This window comes from Balaenoptera ricei, chromosome 11 (assembly GCF_028023285.1).
Source record: "Balaenoptera ricei isolate mBalRic1 chromosome 11, mBalRic1.hap2, whole genome shotgun sequence".
NCBI lineage: Eukaryota > Metazoa > Chordata > Mammalia > Artiodactyla > Balaenopteridae > Balaenoptera > Balaenoptera ricei.
In genome coordinates, this window is record NC_082649.1 from 102,343,828 (window position 1) to 102,364,754 (window position 20,927).

At 57.0% G+C, this 20,927-nt stretch overlaps 1 protein-coding gene across 6 annotated transcripts in view; it reads left to right on the forward strand.

Moving 5' to 3' along the window:
• The window catches only part of IFT122 (intraflagellar transport 122), a 75,383-nt gene that overhangs the window by 49,077 nt on the left and 5,379 nt on the right, over positions 1–20,927 (forward strand). For 2 of the 6 annotated variants that reach the window (XM_059940427.1, XM_059940429.1), the window contains 12 exons: positions 1,622–1,788; positions 4,422–4,593; positions 5,975–6,077; positions 8,009–8,149; positions 9,062–9,156; positions 12,396–12,496; positions 14,420–14,585; positions 15,496–15,607; positions 16,219–16,344; positions 17,918–17,997; positions 18,261–18,425; positions 18,921–19,372. In XM_059940427.1, the coding sequence (XP_059796410.1) occupies positions 1,622–1,788; positions 4,422–4,593; positions 5,975–6,077; positions 8,009–8,149; positions 9,062–9,156; positions 12,396–12,496; positions 14,420–14,585; positions 15,496–15,607; positions 16,219–16,344; positions 17,918–17,997; positions 18,261–18,425; positions 18,921–19,010 (1,518 nt within the window). In that variant the 3' untranslated portion in view covers positions 19,011–19,372. Of the gene's footprint in view, positions 1–1,621; positions 1,789–4,421; positions 4,594–5,974; positions 6,078–8,008; positions 8,150–9,061; positions 9,157–12,395; positions 12,497–14,419; positions 14,586–14,812; positions 15,608–16,218; positions 16,345–17,917; positions 17,998–18,260; positions 18,426–18,920; positions 19,373–20,164; positions 20,263–20,927 lie in introns of those variants that run through there. The other 4 variants (XM_059940428.1, XM_059940430.1, XM_059940433.1 and 1 more) reach the window with 4 other exon arrangements.

Consider the following 20,927-nt stretch of genomic DNA (forward strand, 5'->3'; position numbering starts at 1 on the left):
TGAGCGCTCCCTTTGAAGGACATCCCTGTTCTCTCACGATGCCTGTTTTCCCCAGCTGCTAACCTCATTTAGCCAACCAGGTTAAGGAAGACTTTCCGGCTTTGTGTTGGCATAAAGAGTACACGTTTTCGCTGCCAAGAGTAAAGGCCGGGCCTGTGACAGCCCAAACCAGGCGTCTCCAGGTAGTCAGCGGCTGCCTTCCAGCCCCTTCACCCGTGTGGACTGCAGAGGGCCCCAAGCCAGCGAGGCGGGCCTGTCTTTTGTTGGATCCTCAGCATCAGGGTCATGATGCTCCTTCCTCTCCTTAAAAGAATCGCTTGTCTTAGGCCAGTCTAATATGTTATTTTAGGGGCTACCCAATTACCCTGAAAGCAAATGGAGGAAAAGAGAGAATGCTAATAGTTCAAGTGGGGTTTTAGCACACATTGACTGTACTTTTCTGACAAGTGAGTGCTAATCAGGGGAAAGGAGTGCTTTCTTATGCTTTGTGAGCTTGACACAGCGCAGCCTCTGCAGGGTACATTATTCCTGAGACAAACCGCTGCTTAGGAGGAGTGCAGAGCTGGGCTCCAAGCACTCTCCATTTCCCTTTTTGAAAAGCCCCACCTTTCAAATTGTCAGCACCAAAAGCTGCCTCAACTCTGGCAACCCTCAACACATATTTTGGGTAACTGTATCCTGAAAAGAGGTGATTTTCTGAGGCTGTTTCTTGCGAATTCTAAGGCCAACCTGGGGAAGCTGGGCACGGCCCCTCAGAGGCCCGTACTGCGGTGGAAGGAACACAGGCCTGTCCTCCTTCATGGGTTCTCTCCCAGCCCCTTCCGCCTGCCTCAGATCCCCCACGGCCTCCTGCTGTACCCACCCCTGCAGACCTGACCTCAGGACAGGGTCTGATACTATCCTGTTGAGACGTAATTAACCAAAACCACTCGTGCTCCTTGTCGGCCCCAGGCAAACAGCTGGGGCAAAGCTGAGGGGACAACGCCCTGCGTTCAGGCAGCAGAACGTGAACAGAGTCAGAAAACAGATGCCAGTGATACTTGCAGTGTGGTGATGGCTGAGGGGCCGTCCTAGAACTCTGTAAACCATCTTGCCTCCTTTAAGTTCAGGGGACCACACACTCAGCCTCACTCTGAGGCATGTGGTATCATCCTTCCTCTCTGAATAAAGATTTTAGGTCTGACTGTTTGAAATTGTGTAAAGTCACTATAAAGGAATAGTTACACATACGTCAAACTCTATATGAGAGAGAAACAAAGTACTCTGATCATAAACCTCCCACAGTGCGGGGTTGTGCGCAGTACTCCAGAGAGTCGGGAAAGTGTTGTTTAGCTGAAGAACAAACGTCCATTAGTGGGAAGGGCAAGAAACATTGAGGGCCATAGTCCTTGACACTGACCTCGTACCCGCAGGAGCACCTGTGGGGCGGCCTGCGAGCCCTCCTCCCCAGCACTTGGGCCTGCCCCCCAGTCCGCCCCGAGGGGACAGGCTCACGCCTGCATCCTGACCGCCTGCTGCAGCCAAGTGGGGCCCTTCCTTGCTGCAGCCTTCGGCAGCCTGACGTAATGCTGGCAGCAGGAAGTTCTAATCCGGAATGTTTTTGTTTGTTGTGCTTCCTCAGGATTTCCTTGGATCTGGAGACCCCAAAGAAACAAAGATGCTAATCACCAAACAGGCCGACTGGGCCCGAAATATCAACGAGCCCAAAGCCGCCGTGGAGATGTACATCTCGGCGGGCGAGCACGGCAAGGCCATAGCGATCAGCGGCGACCACGGCTGGGTTGACACGTAGGTTTTCAGTCCCTGCCCCAAGAGGCATTTGGCAGCATGTCATGTCATGTCAGCTCTTGGTTTTGACTGACAAGGAAAAAACTAGTGTTTCTCTAAGTATCTGATCCAAAGGTGATGGTGACTTGGTTTTTGGGAGACACAGAGACTGAACGAGGCAGTCGCTGCCTTTGGGAAGCTCAGCGAGGCCCTGAGGAAAGGGTGGTGGGGACTGAGGGGGGAGCCATCCGGGCCCTGGGGCTGCCATTCCCTGAGCCCTCCCTACGAGCCGGCCTTCGGTTCTCCCCCACACCCTCCGCGTTGGCGTTTCCATGCCCACCTTCAAATGAGGAAACCGAGGTTCAGGGACCAAGTGATCGTATAAGGCCAGGTAGCTGGGAATTTGTGGAGCAGAGCTACAGACTGATCTCAGTGCCCATAATGGGTATGATGGTAGGCGCTGAAAAGAACAAGAAAAGTCCTAAGCATGTCAGGGAAGGAGACGTGAATTCTCACGGGAGGAGCCCTGGATGTCTCCTCCTGAGAGGTAGTCTTTGCACGACTGGCATTTGACGAATTTCAGGAGGTAGAGATGGTAGGAAGGGAAGATCGTGCAGGTGGAAGAACAGCACAAGCAGACAAGCTGGCGTCGGTCAGACAAAGGGTCCAGGAGAGGGTGGAGGGCGCTGGCTGCGGCAGGGGCATTGGGGCTGGCCTCACCGGGAGGGCCTCAGGGGCCAGCCAAACTGAGGCGTTCAGGTTCGTCAGTAGGTGATGAGGACCCCTGGTCGGGGCTGTGCTCTCGGAAGCCCACTCAGGCAGCAGGTGGGGGATGGAGGGAAAACTAGAGGAGGACCAGGTAAGTGGCCAGTGCAGTGGACCGGGGGCAGTGCGGCGGCTGAGAGAACGAGAGAGATGTGGAGGAGCTGAACTGACAGGACCCAAGGCAGGGTGCGTCGGGGCAGGGCCGGCAGAGCTGATTCTGAGCTCTGGGCCTGGTGGTCAGTGATTTCACTCAAGGCACAGAACAGAAGCACGGGGGCTTGGGGTGGAGCTGCCAGACAGAGAATGGATTTGGTCTTAGGACTCTTAGAGCATCAGACCTTCAGGCAGAGGGCTTTCTCCTCCCACTGTCAGGGAGAGTGGGCTTTGTGCTCATACATGTACACATAGGCTGCTACAGCTGGCACAGGAGAAGAGGTGAGGGAGTGGCTCCTGAGTTTGGCTCAGTCTGAGCCCTGAAGGCTGTTGGCTGTTCTAGAAACAGGTAGCAGTGGCCCGGGACCGGGGAGGGGGAGGGGCTGGTTGATGACTAAGTCATGTGGTTGGTGTGGTCCCTCACAAAGGGACCTGGGTGGGTGACCTACTACCCCGTCTTTCTCTTGTCCAAGGATAACATTTCTTGAAGATGGAGGTGCAGACTTTGCCCCCCAGTTATTCTGTTCATGAAAGATGTGGTACAGGAGAGAGCCAGGCAGCTTTAGGTCCCCCTCTCAATCCTCTGGTTTTGCCTGTCACTTTCATTTGCAGCTTATATGAATCAGGTTACCCTGGGGATACTTAACTAGTGCAGAAAGGAGACATTAAGCATGTTCTGTCCTTCTTCCAGGCCTGGCTGTAAAAGGTGCTTCTCCTCCAGGGACATTAGGGTTAATGGGCGGGGCGGGGGCGGAGGTGCTAAGGGGTTGCCTGTGCCACCTTTCCCTAAACACGTGTCCTTTCTTTGCTGAGAAGTGTTATTTTTAGATGCCATTATTATTCTAAGTACAGATTGACAGGCCTCCCTGAGCTCGCCTGTCTCTGAGACAGGGCTCTGCTAACAGCTGCTTCTCACAAAGAGCGAGCTGGGTAGAACCTCTTTCCCTTGGGAGAGCTGGTTTTACTCAAAACCCCGGCCTGACCAGAGGGAACAAGCACTTTCCACGCAGCCTCATGTGCCCACGAGCAGTGGCAGGGCTGGCTACCACTGGGGAAAAGTGGTGAACCAGTGGTCCCCATGGCCCCTCAGCCTGGTCAGCACTTTGGCCAGGAGGAGAGGCACAGTCAAGATTCCCTGCAGGCCTTCCTTCCAGAGCTCAGAGCAGAGCCGCACATGCCTCTTCCTTGAGAGGTCCTGTCCCAGAAGACATCTCCCACCTCTGCTTCTACTTTCCTGTGAGAATTCCTCAAATTGTGCAGGAAAGGGCACTCTGCCACTTCCTGGCTGCAGAGTCTTGGGCAGGTTGCTTCACCTTTCACCCTAGCCTCTAGTCTCCTCATCTGTAAAATGGGAATAGCAGTACCACCCCCTTAGGGCGGTGAAGATTCAGTGAGATCACACATGCGAAAGCTCATGGCGCTGAGCTTGATGCCCGTAGGTGATCAGTAAACGTTGATTTCTCTCCCCAGAGCTTGCTGGATAGGTTCGTAACTCCTGTGAAAGGCACAAGAGGTGGGGGAGATGGTGTCCTTTACCAAGCAGCGTTTCTGGATTAAGTATTCACTCAATTAATAACCTCCCATCAAGCACCAGGGGCCATGGCACCATACTGAGGCCTGGGGACGTCAGCACAAATCAACACCGAGCCTGCCCTGGGAAGACCCAGACGCTCGCTTCCTTCCCCCGGGCTCCCTTCCCGGGAGCCCATCTCCTCCCTGCGCTCTCGCCGCTCCAGGCTCATCGACATTGCCCGTAAGCTGGACAAGGCCGAGCGGGAGCCCCTGCTGATGTGCGCCCACTACTTCAAGAAGCTGGATAACCCCGGCTATGCTGCCGAGACCTACCTGAAGATTGGTGACCTGAAGTCCTTGGTTCAGCTGCACGTGGAGACCCAGCGCTGGGATGAGGTGAGGGTAGGGGGCCCTCCCTGAGCCCCAGGACACGGGGATTTTGGGGGTTTGGGTGGAGAGCAGCTGCCCTCCCTGTGGGCGTGAACTTTGGCCTGGCAGTCACGAGACTCACCTGTGAATTCTCTGAGCCAGAGTATCCTGGAGGGCCTCTCCGTACTCGCTTTCTGTTTGTTCGCTCGTTCATTCATTCATTCCGAAAATCCTTACGGCCTGCTGGCTGTGTGCCAGCCCAGTGATGGACACCAAGGATGCGGGAGTTAACGTGACAGCCCGCACTGCCTGCTGTTGGTCCGAGCTGCCTCTGACCAGCACCACGGGCTGAAGCATTGCAGACAGGGAGGCACACCTGTGTGACATTTAAAACCTGCTGGCTGGCATTTTGGCAGAAGATGCCACCCATACTTCCTCCTCCTCTTCCTTGCCCCCTCCTCCCGACTCCTCTGTCGTGAGGGTCGGTAAGAGAATTAGCCAGGCCAGCGGGAAAGATGGCTGCGGTGGGGCTGGTGGAGCAGCTGGTGTGCTTGACTCCCGCCCTCCAGCACGCTGGCTCCCTGTGCCCTGGATTAAAATGCGTCCTCGAGGGGATGCGAGCTGTGCGCACGGTCCTCGCCCTCCCCACCCGCCCACTGTGGTCCGGTCTGCAGAGCCACTGCACGGCCTTTGCTGGTAAGAGCTGTCTGACTCTTGTCTCCCCACTAAGTGGCTCCATTTGGTGAGGTGACAAGGTCACTGATGAGAAAAGGTGGAGCCAGGGACAGAGGCAATAATGGCTTCTCAAGATACATTTATCAGATTTCTCAAGCAGCATAAATTAGAGCATCTTGGCTGTGCATGAGGCCGACTTTCTCCCTGTTGCCGACTTTCTCCCTGTTGCCGCATATTGTTGTCCCCCGTGACTCATTTCCGGTTCTCCTGGTCTGACAGGTGGTTCTGGGGCTTAGATGAAGCAGTCACTGGGTCCCATGCAGCACCACGACCATGGTCATCTTTGACAGCTAATAAGCAGCAATGATGATAATGTCAATTCTGTTTCCTTAGGTGTCGCCTGCAATTAAAAGAAATCTGTTTGCAGCGCTACAGGAGCCCACGCAAAGCCTCAAAATAAAATGTTTCCGATTCTGTGCTGCTTCTGTGGTCCAGAAACAGACTGTGTTGTTACTGAATCCAGTTGCTTGCATATTGCTGTTAATTGCCTTTTGTTTTCAAAGAGCTGATTTGTTTTTGCGTTTCTGGGGGTGGTGAAGGGGGGAGGCACTCTCCTCCTCCAAGTTGTCAGGCTGGCAAAATATGACATCCCTGATGGATTCAGCCAAGCGCCGTGTTTTCATGGGGGCTGCGGGGGCTGCTTTATTAAGAAGCCATTTGCTCCTTCCTCTAGGCCTTCGCCTTGGGTGAGAAGCATCCCGAGTTTAAGGATGACATCTACGTGCCCTACGCTCAGTGGCTAGCAGAGAGCGATCGTTTTGAGGAAGCCCAGAAAGGTAGGCCACATAGACTGGCTCCTTGCAGAAGGGGCAGGAGAAAGCACTGCCGAGACACACACGTCAGGAAGGCTGCCCAGCCTTCCTGCCGTGGGCCCCAAGGTAGACAGCTTCCTCCGGCGGGTGTGATGTGCTTGGTGCTGAAAGGCCATGGAGCCGTGGGAAGAACACGGGCTCTGCGTGGGATGCACCCGGGCCCACCACTCACATGCCTCGGGACCTTCAGCAGGTCCTGTCTCCTCTCTGAGCAAAGCACCGTGAGCTCCAGTGTATCTTCCTGTTTATTCCTCACAGCAGCCCTGTGATGTAGGTACCGTTTTGTAGGTGAGAAAGCTGAGGTTGGAAGAGGTAAAGGGATTTGTCTGAAGTCCCACAGCAAGGAGGTGGCAGAGAGGGAATTTGAGGCAGGGTGGGGGAGGACGGAATGAGAGTGGCCGCAGAATGGCCAGCATGGTCCCTCCCACCTGCCACTTTCCTCACCCGGAAGAGGAACTTGGGTTCTGTTTCTGGCTCAGGGAAATGGGGTGTCCTCTGCTCCTCAGCATACCCAGTGGTAAAACAGCTGGGCACAGGAGCGAGAGGAAGTCTAGAGCTTAAAGGGGTAATAATAATTTTTAAACGTGATGGCCTTCTGTGTGTCAGGCACTGACTGGGCACTTAACCACATAACCTTGCAGAGACGCAGAGGCTAACTGTGCCCTGCAAAGTCCCAAAGCCACAGAGTGGCAGAGCCAGAATTGGACCAGGATCTGTCAGACTGGGGAGCCTGATTCTCCCAACTGGGGTTTACTGCCTCTCTAGGAAGTATTCTAATTGAAGTTGGATGTGTCGTGTTCTATAGCATCCCATTTGCACTTCTCTGTGGGAACAGTTGCCACCTCCGGACACATTTCAGAGTGGCTCCCTGTGGAAGCTCCTCAGCTGAAAGGCCCCGTGGAAGGAGCACGTTCTCCATTGCTTCAGCATTTCCAGAGCACCCAGTTGCTGAAGTATGTGCATGTTTGGGCAAAACACATCAACCTATCCATCTGTCTGGTCTGTCCTTCCAAGAATCCATCGCCATAGTAACTTGGTGCTCAGACAAGAGATTGGAGATGAGAATGGAACAAAGGCCAGACCTCTTCCTTCCCTAAAGCAGAGGATTTGGATCATCTGAGCACCCACGTGTGGGCAAGTGTCACAGCTAGGAGTGCTTCCCCAGCCGCCCCCAACATCCCGAGGGTCTGACCACACAGTAGGGACTCAAGAAATTTCTGTTAAGTGGATGTGAGGACGATTGAGAAATTTTTGCTTGTTTTCACAAATGTTTGGTTGCTAGAACCAAGCCAGATTTTCCAAGGTTGTCATCAAAAAGCACTCAGTTAGAGACCAACCAGGCGCTTGAGTCGGGCTCGGTTCTGTGACCTTGGGTGTGCCACTTTACCTCCACCTTGCGAGCCCATTCAAAAACGTCTTCCTAGGTCTGTTGTCACGATCCAACAGATTCACAGAATCCGTTGTGAGGGAATCATCAACAAAAGCACTCTGTAAAACCACCGAGCCCATTAGAGTGCCAGGTCCTGTTAGTGTCACCTGGGGAGTCACTAGGCTTTGTCCTGGAACAGGGCAGGGGGCAGAACCTCACTGACGGTGAGCAGTGCTTCTGTCCTCGGGCTTTGCCCTGCAGTTTGGCCCCTCAGCTTTCTCTGTCTGCCATGCCTTTCCAAAGTGGGTTGCCTTTTCCCAGCCAAAAAGGAGTATATCTCTCTGTACTTTTTTTCAGGATGTAGCCTTGGTTATTTATAGCCTCCGGCCTGAGAGGCGCTTCCCAGCAGCACGGTGCTGCAGATGCTCCGACGAGGGTCCTACTTCTGCAGCAGCCCCAGCCCCTTGCAAGCCCTGCAGAATTCCACCCAACTCCCCGCATGGTGTGTGCTTTTGTGCCCCTGCAGCGTTCCACAAGGCCGGGCGGCAGGGGGAAGCAGTCAGGGTGCTGGAGCAGCTCACACACAATGCCGTGGTCGAGAGCAGATTTAATGACGCTGCCTATTATTACTGGATGCTGTCCATGCAGTGCCTCGATATAGCTCAAGGTAAGTAAACATCAGCAGGGCCGCTTGTTTTCCCGGCCCCACTCTGGCACCAAGATAAACATCGGAAGAGCTGGGAGGTTTTAATTAAAGCCCTGGGCTTTGCCCTGTGTTGCTAATTCAGAACATATCTTTTCCCTGCTACCTGGGAACCCATAACTGGACCTGGCTGAGCAGTGGTTTCAAAACGTTGAGTTAAATGAAAAGGTGAAAAAGAGATCACTTTACAATAATACACTCCAGATTCTCGCTCATCCCAGGCAGGAAGATAGTTTCGATATTGCTTTCTTTCACAAGACTTCCCGTGATGCATTGAGGGAGTTCTGGAAGCGGACGGGGCAGGGAGATGCTCTCCACTGGGCCGAGGCCAGCCTGCAGGAGTGGGAAAGACACTGGCATTGGAGCAGCTAGGCGACTCGTAACAAGTCCTTCCTCAGCACTGCAGCCCCATCTGTAGCGTGGGGGTCATCCCGCCCCGCTTCCTTCATAAGGGCTGCTGTGAGCCTCCCAGAACCATGGTTATAGTTTGAAAACTGTCAAGCTCTAGCGTAAGGTGGCATTTTTTGTTTTGGCCGGTGGTTTGTGATTTGATACCGAAAGACACAGAGGGAAGAGCCATGAGGTGAGCGTGAATGAACTTGACGTCTGTCCACCCTCCCTGCCAGGTGGCTCTGGCTTTTCTGGATGCCAGTGATCGCCCTCTCGCACAGCTGGCCCTCCCCCAGGGAATGACCCTGAGAGCAGTCCTGCCGTGTGCTCTGCCCTGCCGAGATATTAGCTGCCTCGGGATAGCGCAGCTCCTGCGCAGAGCGCCTTTCCCATCTCCCTGGCTCAGGTCTGGTGTCGGGGGAGAACCTGCACAGTCTGACACGCCCTTTCCCTCCTGCCCTGCTCCCCTCCCGCTGCACCCTGCAGACCCTGCCCAGAAGGACGTGATGCTCGGCAAGTTCCACCACTTCCAGCACTTGGCTGAGCTGTACCACGGCTACCACGCCATTCAGCGGTACACGGTAAGGTGGCCGGGAGATGAGTCCTAGCCGGGGCCCTGCCAGCTGAGCTGGGAGCCCTGGGCACGTCTTAACAGAGCAGCAGACCTCTGGATGGAGAGTAAACCCAAGGCATGATGACCTGCTGAGAAATCCTGGTCTCCTCCTGGGAGACAGTTTGGAACTTTGATTTTCCTTCATTGGTTACTTGTTTGAGGTGCAGCATGTGGGCTTCAGAATTAGCAAGCCAGAGCTGGAGTGGGCCTTTCTGGTTGCTTGCTTCAGGTTTGGATGACTCAGGCAGACTCTGGATTAGCCACTCAAAGTGCTGTCTCTCTAAGTGGTCAGTGGGGGACGTTGCCTGGGGCCCTCTCTTCTAGATGGGTGAAGGTCTCGCTCTAACCAAAGGCCTGAGGTCTCTTCCCTGGCCCTGCCACTGATTTGCTATGTGACCTTGAGCAATTTACTTCCCCTCTCTGACCCTCAGTTTCCTTCTCTATAAAGAAGAGTGTTGGCTTGATCTCCAGAGACCCAAATAGTTCTTTTTAGTTACTCCTGGATCCTTCTGATTAAGCCATTTTAAATCTGCCTCCTGACAGTAGGGAACAGGTGAAAGATCGTTATCAGCTTCCCTATTTTGTGTACCTTCCATCACTCAACAATGTGAGCTTATCCTGTGCTAATAAGCCAGAGGGTAACATCAATAGACCTTTATTGAGCACTTGCTACATACCAGGCAATGTGCTGAGGGCTTTATTGTGTCAGCCTTTCAACCATGCAGTGAGATAAGTGCTGTCATCCCCATCTTACAGATGAAGAAACGGAGGTGCTGGACAGAGAGATCCCACAGCTAGTAAGTAGCAGAGCCAGGACCTGAACCCAGGCAGGCTGACTTTGAGCCTGTGCTCTTAGCCCCCCACCCCACTAATTTAGAGAAGGCAGACCCCTGGCCTCACGCCCCAGCTCCACTGTGTGACCTTGGGCAAGTCGTTTACTTTCCTCTGTGCTTCAGCTTCCTTCTCTGTAAAAGGAGGATACTAACAGTACCTACTTGATGGGGTTGTTGTGAGGATTCAGTGAGTTAATATTGGGAAGCACTTGGAAGAGTGACCCTGCACGAGTGTCAGCTCTTCCCACTGCCCCGTGTGGAGGCCTCAAACCAGTTTTCCATCGGCCTACTCCCCGCAGGCTGAGCAGTCGCCTTTGGGTGTCTCAAAGGCCCTGCCTTCCACCTTTGGTGCCTCTTTCCCCTCATTTGTGCTGAGCTCCTGGCACATTCTCTGCCTCTGGGGGAAGTCTGGCAAGAATGACTCTTGTGGGGAGGGGAGGTTCCCTGCCTAGGCCATTAGCCCTGCATCTCACCTCTTCCCCGCACCAGGCCCAGTGGTCTCGAGGGACCTCACCTTCCCTACAGTCTTTTTGGGGCCCCTTATCTCTATCAGGTGCTTACCTGGAAAGAAGCCCTCCAAATTAAAGACCCCAAACTCAGGGTGGAAGTCAGGGCCCAGCCCGGTCTCGATTTGCCTGAGCCCCTTTGGGACCCAGCTCCGTCTCTCCCTGCTCTTCATCGCCCTTGGCCCCTGGAGGCAGGGGCCTGGGGGTCTCCTCTCTGGAACAGCTGAGCTCTGCCCCAGGACCTGATGCAGCTGTGAGCTTGTGGCAGCTTCACACCCACTGCAGGGCCTGGCTCTTCATCCCAGCTCAGGCTTCTTCACTGGGCCCTTCCTTCATTCAACAAATGCCCGCTGTGTGACACACCCCGTGCCAAGACCTCGGGCACAGTGCTGAAGGAGACGTTGTCCCTGCCCCCCAGGAGCTCATAGTCTAGTAACAGGCGACTGCAGTGCAGTTCCCGCAAAGGAGGCGCTTAGAAGACTTCCTCGAAGAGGTGGCCCCCAAGCCAAGAGGTGGGAGATTAGTAAGAATGGGGCAAGTGAAGAGGAGGAGGAGGAAGGGCATTCCTGGCAGAGGTCACAGCGTGAGCAAAGGCCTGGAGGTGGGTGTGGTGTTTCAGGGTTTGGCATCAGGGCCCGGCAGAGCAGCTCTCATTCAGAGCAGGCTGGAAAGGGAAGCATCAGACCTTTCCTGAGATAATGGCGTCCTTCCCAGAGGCGAGGTGCGAATCCCGAGGAACCCCCCCCCCACACACACTCTCCTCTTTCTGGGACATTTCTGAGCTTCCACATCTAGTGCGGTATAACCAGAGGCAGGCTTCTCCCTGGCTCTCACCCAGAAAAGGATGCACTCTCAGGTTTTCTTGGGTTCTTGGAACTAACGGAGGCTATAGAAATCTAAGTGAGAACTAAAGAGAGAATGCTGGGCTCTGGACCAAAGAAGTAATGTAAAGTGAGTCCTCACAAACTGAGACCAATTAGGGCCTAAGTCCTGGTGGCTCAGTGATGACTGTGTCCTAGCAAGACCCTTCAGGAAATGTCAGTTTATTACCAGTAAGTGCTCACTGTGGCGGGCGGGGGTTGGGGGGGTCGCTGGCCAGCTTTCATCTTGTCATCTAAAGCAGCGTGCCAGATTCCTTCAAAACAGGGTTTTCTTCATCTTTTATAGACTCCTCCTGATAGAAAATTCCCTCTGCTCTACTGTGTTGAGCTTCTGGCAGCCTCTAGGTGCAGAAGACCTGCTCATTCAACTCACGTGTCTTGAGTGCCTGTCTGTCAGGGCCTGTGCCAAGCGCTGGGGGCAGAGGGATGCAGCCGGGAGCCCCAGCGCCTGGCACATCTGTGGGCGTCGCACAGTCAGGCTGCTGCTGGACAGCAGAGAAGAAGCCTGCGATTTCATGCTACAAAGGGTTAATTGCCTCTGTTTAAAGACGTGCTCATATGGAGGTCGTGTCTTAAATCGCATAAAGGTCTCCTCTTTTAGAGCTACTTGGAGACAACTTGAGCTCAGGGAAATGGAATTATTACTGACCCCAGAGGCAGTGAGCTTGGGAGAAAGACAGTGTTGGGCTTTGGGATCAGACCAGGGTTTGAATCCCAGCTCCACTCCTTTCTAGCTGGTGACTTGGGCCGATCACCTCTCGGGGCCTCGGTTTTCTCGTCAGCGCGATGAGGATGACAGTGCTTCCCTCACAGGGCTGGGTTGGGGACTACCCGGGGCAGTGGCTGCAGGCGCCCGGCACGCAGTAGGTGCCCACTGTGGGTCTGCTGTTCTGTTGAAGTCGCTCAGAGTTACTGGTGTCTGCCTCTCGCCTGGCCCAGCAGCAGCTCGGCTGAGAAATTCAATCCTGTTTGCTTTCCTCACGGCAGGAGGAGCCGTTCAGTTTCCACCTTCCCGAAACGCTCTTCAACATCTCCAGGTTCCTGCTGCACAGCCTGACCAAGGACACTCCCCTGGGCATCTCTAAAGTGTATCCTTTCTCTCACCCCACCCTCTGTCCCGCCCCTTTTGTCTCATGGCCAGAGCACTTTGCTGGCAGAAGTTTCCCTCTCTCCAGCTGCCTCTGGGAGGGGAGAGAGCTCGTCCTGCCACTGCTGTTCGGCTGGACGAGAGGCTCAGCCAGGGAGAAAGAGGGAGCGCCAAGGGAGGATTAGTTTTCAGGGCTCTCTGGGCTGGGCCCAGCAGCAGGCCTCTGGCCAACACACTGTCCAGGCCCTCCCAGAACCCACAGATGAGGGTGTGACTGAAATGAAGGAAACGCCAGGCCTTCGGGCTTGGAATCTTGGGCACTTCCCTGGGGGGTGTTGGGGGAGCGTTTATTCAGCCCAGGTGGACGGAGCACCTGCTGCATCCCCGGCGCCGGGCCAGGCAGTAGGCGACAAACTGCCATCAAATGGGGGAGGTGACGAGTGTCAGGGCCTGGTTCAGTGGGGCGTGTGCTGTGTCCGAGGGTGGAATGCAGCTAAGGCTGGGGCCAGGGTTGGCGAAGGCTGCCCAGAGGAGGTGACAGCCACCCTGTAGGCTGAGGTAACCAGGGAAGACGTGGAGTAGATGTTCCAGGGGAGCATCCAGTGCCTGGAAGGGCTTGGAGGGAAGTGAGGTGGGGGGAGGGAGGAGCTGAAGGCCCCCGGCGTGGGAGCCAGGCTGGAGGGGCAGTGGCCTGAGGGCCTCCCTGTGAGCCAGCCTCTCCTCTGTCTGGTAAGGGCCACGGAGGGGCCATGAGCTGAGGAGGGGCCTGAGGGCCTGTGCTGCCAGAAACGACCAGGAAATGACCCCAAATCCTGAAGGTCTTCAAAGTGATAAAAGTCGTAATAAACCCATGTCCTCTTCTAAACATCACTATCTCTAAGCCCCTTCCCAGCCCCACCCAACCCTGCCTTCTTTCTGTGAGTGAAAAACCCTCCCAGGAGAGGGTTCAGAGATGAGAACTAGCTTCTCTAAAGGGTTTCAGGCCCATCATTTACATTTCAGGGGAAGCTGCCACAGACCAAGGGGCTCTCGGGACCTACACCCGGCCTTTGCTGCAAGTTCTGTTCAAGTCAGCAGAGTTTGACTGGACCCTTGCCCTGAGCGTCACCCTTGCTGTCCACTGGGGATGTGGAAACAGCTCCCGACACAGTCCCTGACTTTGAGCAGGCACAGTGGAGACACAGACAAGGAGACTCGCCTCCATGTGACTGCTGGGGTGGGCGGGGCCACGCTGGGGGTGTGGGGAACAGGAGCATCCGGGAAGGAGAGTGGGGAGGAGGCTTGGGCCTCGGCCTCGTTTAGCTGAGGCTTGTTAGGGAGAAATGGGGAAGGGCATTCATAGGTGGGGGGAGGGGAGGAAGGGCAGGCCAGGCCTGGGCACAGCCGGCCTTTGAGGTGACCTGAGATTGAGCACAAAGACTAGGAGTTCCAAGGAGGTCCTCAGAGCAAGGGAGGCTGGGCTCAGAGCTCGCCATGGCCTTGGTGAAGTGCAGGCAGAGGAGTGTCTGCACCGGGGACCGGCCTCCAGGCGGTCTGGGACCAGGCTCCCTTGGCGGGGTTGGAGCAGGGGGGCACTTGGTGCCAGGCATCCTAGGGCCTGGCTGGCAGGCTAGGTGAGGCGGAGAGAGCCGTTTTGGCCTAGGCAGGGTACAGAATGAGCCATCAGCAGGCCCAGAAACCCCAAGCAAGATTAAAATATTAATGGAAACTACGCAGTCTCTATCTCTGGAAAAATCTCTGGGCCTTGATATCCGAGAAATATACTGACATCCCACGAATGAGCGAGGCAGTGCTCAGACTCCTTCCCGTGCTCTCCCGGCACCAGCACGAGCTGCGTTCCAGCATGGGGCTCGCTCCAGAGGTGGGCAGTGCCAGCTCTCGGGCCTGGAGTGGCCTCTACTGTCCTTAACATTGTCTTCGGCAGGAACACGCTCTTCACTCTAGCCAAACAGAGCAAAGCACTGGGTGCCTACAAGCTGGCCCGGCACGCCTACGACAAGCTGCAGGGCCTGCAGACCCCCGCCAGGTTCCAGAAGTCCATCGAGCTGGGCAGCCTGACCATCCGCTCCAAGCCCTTCCATGACAGCGAGGTGAGGGCGCGGCCCCCTCGGGCAGGAGGCTTCTCCTGACACCTCCTGGTGCGACCTGGGTTCATTTGTAGATGGCTGCCATGCTCCTGGGGCTTTGCGCCCCCACCCACCGCCGCCCAAGCCCTGGCTTGCCAACTCTCTCCCCTCTTCCCTCTCTGTCTCCTCTCTTCTCTGCCGCAGCCCCCAGCCCCCCGAGCCCCACAGCCCTGCCCTCCCTTGCTTCCTAGCTCTCCCGAGGCTCCAGGTCTGCTCCGCCCCAGTGCCCAGGTTGGCCCTGCCTTCACCTCGTCCTAGGAGCCCCTCCCCGAGCCCACCCCTTCTGGAACTGGCTTGTCACTCGCCAGCAAATCTACTCCGAGTGTCTGCAGCTCAGTCTGTGCCCCGGCCCGCCTTCCTCCAACCCAACCAGCCGCTGTCTCTTTCACAGTCCCCTCCTTCAAGCTCAGAGCGGAGACTTGGCATCAGACAGATCTAGGTTCAAATCCCAGCTCCCCCATTTCCTCGGTTTCCAGCTCTGTGGAATGGGGATGCGCCTAGTAGCTCTCCCGTGCGAGGCTGTGAGGAGAAGTGAGCCAGCGTGGGGGATGCGCTTAGCGCAGTCCAGGGAGCACGGGGACTGGTAAACGGGGCCGTGGTGGTTGTCATTCCCGCCCGGAGAACTGCGCTGCTGAGCCCTGCCTGGGAAGGGGGTGTCCGGGGCCGCTGTGGTCCCTGTAGGCCCTTATGCTGCTCTGCCGCGGCGCAGAGCCTGTGCGCTGCGCCCTCTCCAGTGCCCCCTGCCCACCTACCCAAGTGGCCTTTCCTCTCGGCCGCCAGGCCCCAGGGAGCTGAAGCCAGGGGAGGAGACGGGGCTGGACCCCACCCCACCCCTGCTGGGCCCTCGGGCCGCTGTGCTGCTGGCGTTTTGTAGGAGCTGGTGCCCTTGTGCTACCGCTGCTCCACCAACAACCCGCTGCTAAACAACCTGGGCAACGTTTGCATCAATTGTCGCCAGCCCTTTGTCTTCTCAGCCTCTTCCTACGGTGAGTGTCGTGTGTGGTTGGGGCGGCCGGTGTGTGGGTGGGGCACCTGTCTCCTCCTTTGGAAATCGGGGACTGTGAGACCCCCACCCCGCCTGACACGCACAGTCATTCCGGGTTCCCAGAGGCAGGACCCCAGTGCTGCCCAGGCCTGAAGCACCCACCCCTCAGAGCCCGGTGTGCGGCGCTGCCTGATGAAAATGCCTGGGAAGAGGCGCCACTAGTCAGGCACTCCGTCTGCGAGGCTGACGTGGCTCTCAAGTCCCAGCTCCTTCCACGTTGATGAGGGTCAGAAGCCCCTTCCCAGTAGCTGGGCAGAGAGACGCCTCTTCTTCCCTCGGAGAGGAGTCCCTCCGGCTCCTAGGGGGACAGAGCCGGGGTAAAGGTCCCCGGTGCTCACCCTTGCGTACACACGCATGCCTGCACGCAGACACACGTACACGCACACATGTCTGCTTCCCCCAGATGTGTCAGGCGGCAGTGCTGCACCTGCCAGCTTTCAGAGAGGCCTGTGCTGGGTGGGGAAGGAGCTCTGGGACCCTTCCACCCCCCACGCTGCTTGGTGAGAGCATTCCAGCCCCAGCCCCTCCCCCTCCCTGTGCCTGTGCCTGCAGAGGTGCTGCACCTGGTTGAATTCTACCTGGAGGAGGGGATCACTGACGAAGAAGCCGTCTCCCTAATTGACCTGGAGGCGCCAAGACACAAGCGTGAGAATAAATGGCAAGAGATCGCGAGCAACAGTATCCTGGGTGCCGGCCAGACCCTGCGTGTGTCGGCTGAGCGTCGGCCTGGGAGCACGCCAGATGGCAGGGGCCTTGGGGGGTAAGGCCAGGCCAGGGCAGGGCAGGCCACCCTGTGTGATGGCGAGGACCATGTGGGAGCAGGCACAGGGCCAGAAATGGGCAGAGCGCTGGCCAGGGTGCAGAGGTGCAGGAGGGGACAGCACGTGCCCGTAGGCCAGAAGTGGCACGTGGAAGTGGAGATGCCGCCTTGGCCTTGCACCCAGGAGGGCCTCCCACCCACCCCTGGCTCCTGAAGGGCGCGGCATATGACGCCTGTATCAGTGGCCCAGCTCTTCTGGTCAGGTCACTTTTACAGACAAGGGACAGAAACACAACTTGGACAGGCCAAGCCAACAAAAGGGTGTAGAGAAACCTAGCGTGGACGGGTGCTCAGCCTCACCCAGATGCTCACTCAGCGCTGACGGGAGCCTGTCTCCTGTCCTCTGGGGCCTGCTGTCCTCTGGTAGCTTCATTCTTAGCCCGCACCTGCCCCGTCCCCACCAGCAGTACCCACCCTGCATCCCATCAGCCCTGCGACCCCCGGCGCTCCTCCCAGCGTGTCAGCATAAACCCTGGGGCACGCCCTCCCTGGAATAGCTTGGGCCACAGGCCACACGTCAGGTGTCCCTGTGGCCAGGACCGCAGTCATGGTCCCAGCCGAGCCGCGGCGTGCACACGGTGGGCCTTGTGAGCACACAGCAGCTGGGTGGGCAGGTCTCAGCGGGCTGGGAGCCGGTGTTTCTATAATTCAGGCGATGCCGATGCCGCTGGTCTGTGGACCACGTTTGGAGGAACAGGACTGAGGGACACCCAGGCAGTTGTTTACTGAAGGACGGAGACGGGAACCGTGTCTGCACGCACGCCCGCATGCCCTCTTTGCACACTCAACATCAGATGCTTAGGCTGGGTTGTAGCTGTTGTGTGGGGCCACGTCCCGCACCTGACTCAGCACCAGCAGCCTCCCTTCCCCGGGGGCCCTTCCTCATCGGAGCCCCAGCCAGCCTGGCAGAGGGGGCGGCTCCCTGGGATCCGCTAGGCGCTCTCCGCCTTCTCCCTGAAACAGGATCTGCGAGGCCACCTCAAGTGCCTGCAGACCACCCAGCAGCTGCAGAGTGTTTCTCCAGGAGCTGGTGGGTTTGCCGGCCGTGGTTTCCAGCCAGGCCCATCGTTGCTGCTCCCACACCAGCAGGCCCATAGGCCTCCGCTCACACGGCGCTTCTCGCCGGTCCGTGAGCCGTGCCTGGTCTGAGGGGGCAGCAGAGGCCCGTCAGAGCCCCTTGTCTCCTCCTTCCCCACCTGTGCTGTGGGCATGGCCCCGGCCTCGTGTGACCGTGGCGTCTCCTCCCCGGCCCGCATTCCCTCTGTCCCTCCATCTGGAAGGCCACTCCACAGACCTTGCCGCGCTTCCCCACGGCTGGTAGGGAGAGCGCCACACAAGGCCTGGAGGGAGCTCCCGTGGGTCTCAACGCATCGGGTGGAGGGGGGGGCCTGTCCCTCGGCCTCAGGTCCCGTCCTTGACCAGCTCCTGCAGCTTCCCAGACTCTGAGGCTGGACGAGACCCTGGATTCCCTGGGAGACGACGACCCCTTCACAGCCAAGCTGAGCTTCGAGGTGAGGGCGCCCCTCTGAGTGACAGGCTGCTGAGGCCCATGAGGCCTGCTGGGAGGGCGGTCTTGGGTCCCTTTCCTGCACACACTCCCTGTCGGGGCCACTCAGGGGAGAGGAGGTGCCTTCACAGAGGTGGCCTGGCCAGGTTCTACTGAGGGACCCGGTGGGGGAAGTGTCTGGGGTCCTCTGTGGGATCATAACCCATGTAAACATGTCCCCGTGGCTGAGTGAGGGCCCTGGTGCCCCTCTCCCCGCCTGCCCTACAGCAAGGTGGCTTGGAGTTTGTGCCCGTGGTGGTGAACCGCTCGGTGCTGCGCTCCATGAGCCGGCGGGACGTGCTCGTCAAGCGCTGGCCCCCGCCCCTGCGGTGGCAGTACTTCCGCTCCCTCCTGCCCGACGCCTCCATCACCATGTGCCCCTCCTGCTTCCAGGTACCTTGCCTGCTGCCTGCAGCTCACGTGTGGTTCCCAGTTTCTCGTCTCCACTGCTTTTCCATTTCCCAGATGTCCCCTTAGGGAGGCCAGGCATCTGGGAGGAGCACAGGTGTCCCTCAGCGGCCAAGGCCAAGGCCAGGGCTCCGAGTTGGGAGAGAGACTCGGCCATCCTTAGGCCCTCCCCACTCTCACGTGCATTCCATGGGCTGTCTGGTGTGGACTTGCCTCTGACCCTGTGCTCTCTGTACCTGCCCTTAAACCAGGAGGGCTGGGCAAATGTGATGCACCTTTGAACTTCATTTAGGAAAAAAAGGGGCCTCAGACCTTCTCCCCCTCCCTCCCAGTCCTCAGACAAAGGTGGCCTGGATGTGGTGGCTCTAGCCCCGACTCACTGCCAAGCCACCTGCCCTTGGAAGGTCAGTGGCCCCCACCAGGCTTGGGGCTGCTGAGCGCCCAGAGCTGCGGCCTGGGGTCACGGCCGTCTCTCCCCAGATGTTCCACTCAGAGGACTACGAGCTGCTGGTGCTTCAGCACACCTGCTGCCCCTACTGCCGGAGGCGCATCGACGACCCCAGCCCCTGACCGGCACCCTCGGGACCACCTGCCCCCTCCCGGCCGCCTTGCAGGCAGCTGGGCTATCGAAGGAAGAGTTAAACTGTCAGAATGTGTCTTCTGCCCAGATCAAGTTTGTACTCTAGGGAGGGGACTTGTGTATCCACGGAATTCCTATTTATGGCATTTCATGCCTTGTAAATAGTGCCAGGAGAGGGAGAAGAGAATGTACATATATTTTCTAAGAAAAAAAAATCTGTTACTTTCAGAACGGCTCTGAGTTGTTCACGGCAGCCTGCTGGAGTCCACAGATCTGTCAGACCATTAACATGTACACTTTGCGAACAGATTGCCTCAATAATTACAAATAAAAGGGCTACTTATTTTCATCATCCGTGCCTGCATTTTCGCAAATCTTCGTATTGTCTGCAACTTAATTTCCTTATGCAAAAGTGCACCTGTTTCTAATTTGATCTAAGAGGAACATTACATTTGTGTGCTCTTAAAATTTAATCTAATCGAAATGGCAATATGGGAATGGTAGGGGAACGGGTTTTTTAAAATATTTATTTATTTATTTTGGTGTAACGGGGCTCCATCTCAACAAGAAAGTAAGATACCTGGCTCTAAAGAACGTGGCAAAGAGGGCTGCTGCTCCTGGGGGCTCTGGAGTCGACCCTCTACTTCCCAGCTGGGGCCAGGCCCCCCTCCTCCCCACCATCCCCCAGCCCCCCAAGCTGACCTGAGGCTTTCCCCTTCCTTCAGCTCCTGGAGCGGGTGGGTTTCGTTTGAGGTTCCAGGAAGGTCCCTTCTCCTGAGCATCAGCAAGGGTCCGATTCGGCAGCTCGAGGGCCGATGGGAAGCTGGGGAGGGGAGCTGACATTTATTGGGGACCTTTTCTGTGCCAGCCGTGCTTCATAGGCTGGCTCAGTTCTCACAGCTCTGTGACGGAGGGGGGTGGTTTCCATTCTGCCGCCATGGGGGCGAGCGGAGGTGCTGGGGCCCTGGCTGGGAAGCCCCTGTCCTGTCCTGAGGCCTCTCCCTTCGCCCTCCGCTCTACCTGCCCAGGAGGCAGCGAGCAGTCCAGTGCTTTATACAAAGTCCTGACAGCAGGAAGAAGGGAACTGGGCTGCCAGGGAATGTGTGGAAAACCACCCTGGTGATTAGATACTGATACTTTACAGGGCATCTGTGAAGTGGGCAGAGCGGGGCAAATGTCCCCATTGGAGGGATGAAGACCCTGAGGCCTGGAGAAGGGAGCAGCTGCAGAGGCCACGCAGTGGTGAGTCCAGCGCTGGACCCCTGCCCCACCGTCCCCTCCCTGCCTCCCTGTGCATCTCTCTCAGGGGATGGTGGAGGAGGATACAGAAAGGGGGCCAGGCAGTTGTGCCAACAGAACTCCTCCGTTGAGTGTGTGATTACTTACGATCATGCATGCTCGCTCTCTTGCTAAACATTTATTAATGTGTTAGGATTTCCATTAGCGCATTACTTGAACTGAAAGCACTTGCATATGGCTGGGAGAAAGGAGAGGGAAAAAACAGCCCCCCCGCCACCTAACAGGCGTCAATCACAGTTGACAGATCAGATGGAGGCTAGGGGCGGGGGAGGGGCCCAGCCTGAGACTCCAGCGTGCATCCTCTCAGCCGAACGACGCAGAGGTGAGGGTGTGCTGTGCCAGGTTCTGCTGCCACAGGGGAGCTGAGCTCCAGAGGCCTGGGTCTGAGCTCCCGTTAAGTCTGGCCCTGACTGAGCGCCAGACATGGTGCCAAGCACTCTCCATGCATCATCTTCTGTAACCCTCAGCCGTCTTCAAGGATGTCCATTGTACAGATGCTGAGACTGAGGCTCAGTGACATCCTCTTCTCTTTCATTCATCAAATATTTATTGAGTGGAGACAGAGTCGCAGGCAGGCACAGGCTTTGTGCGCGAGCACCGTGTCCTGC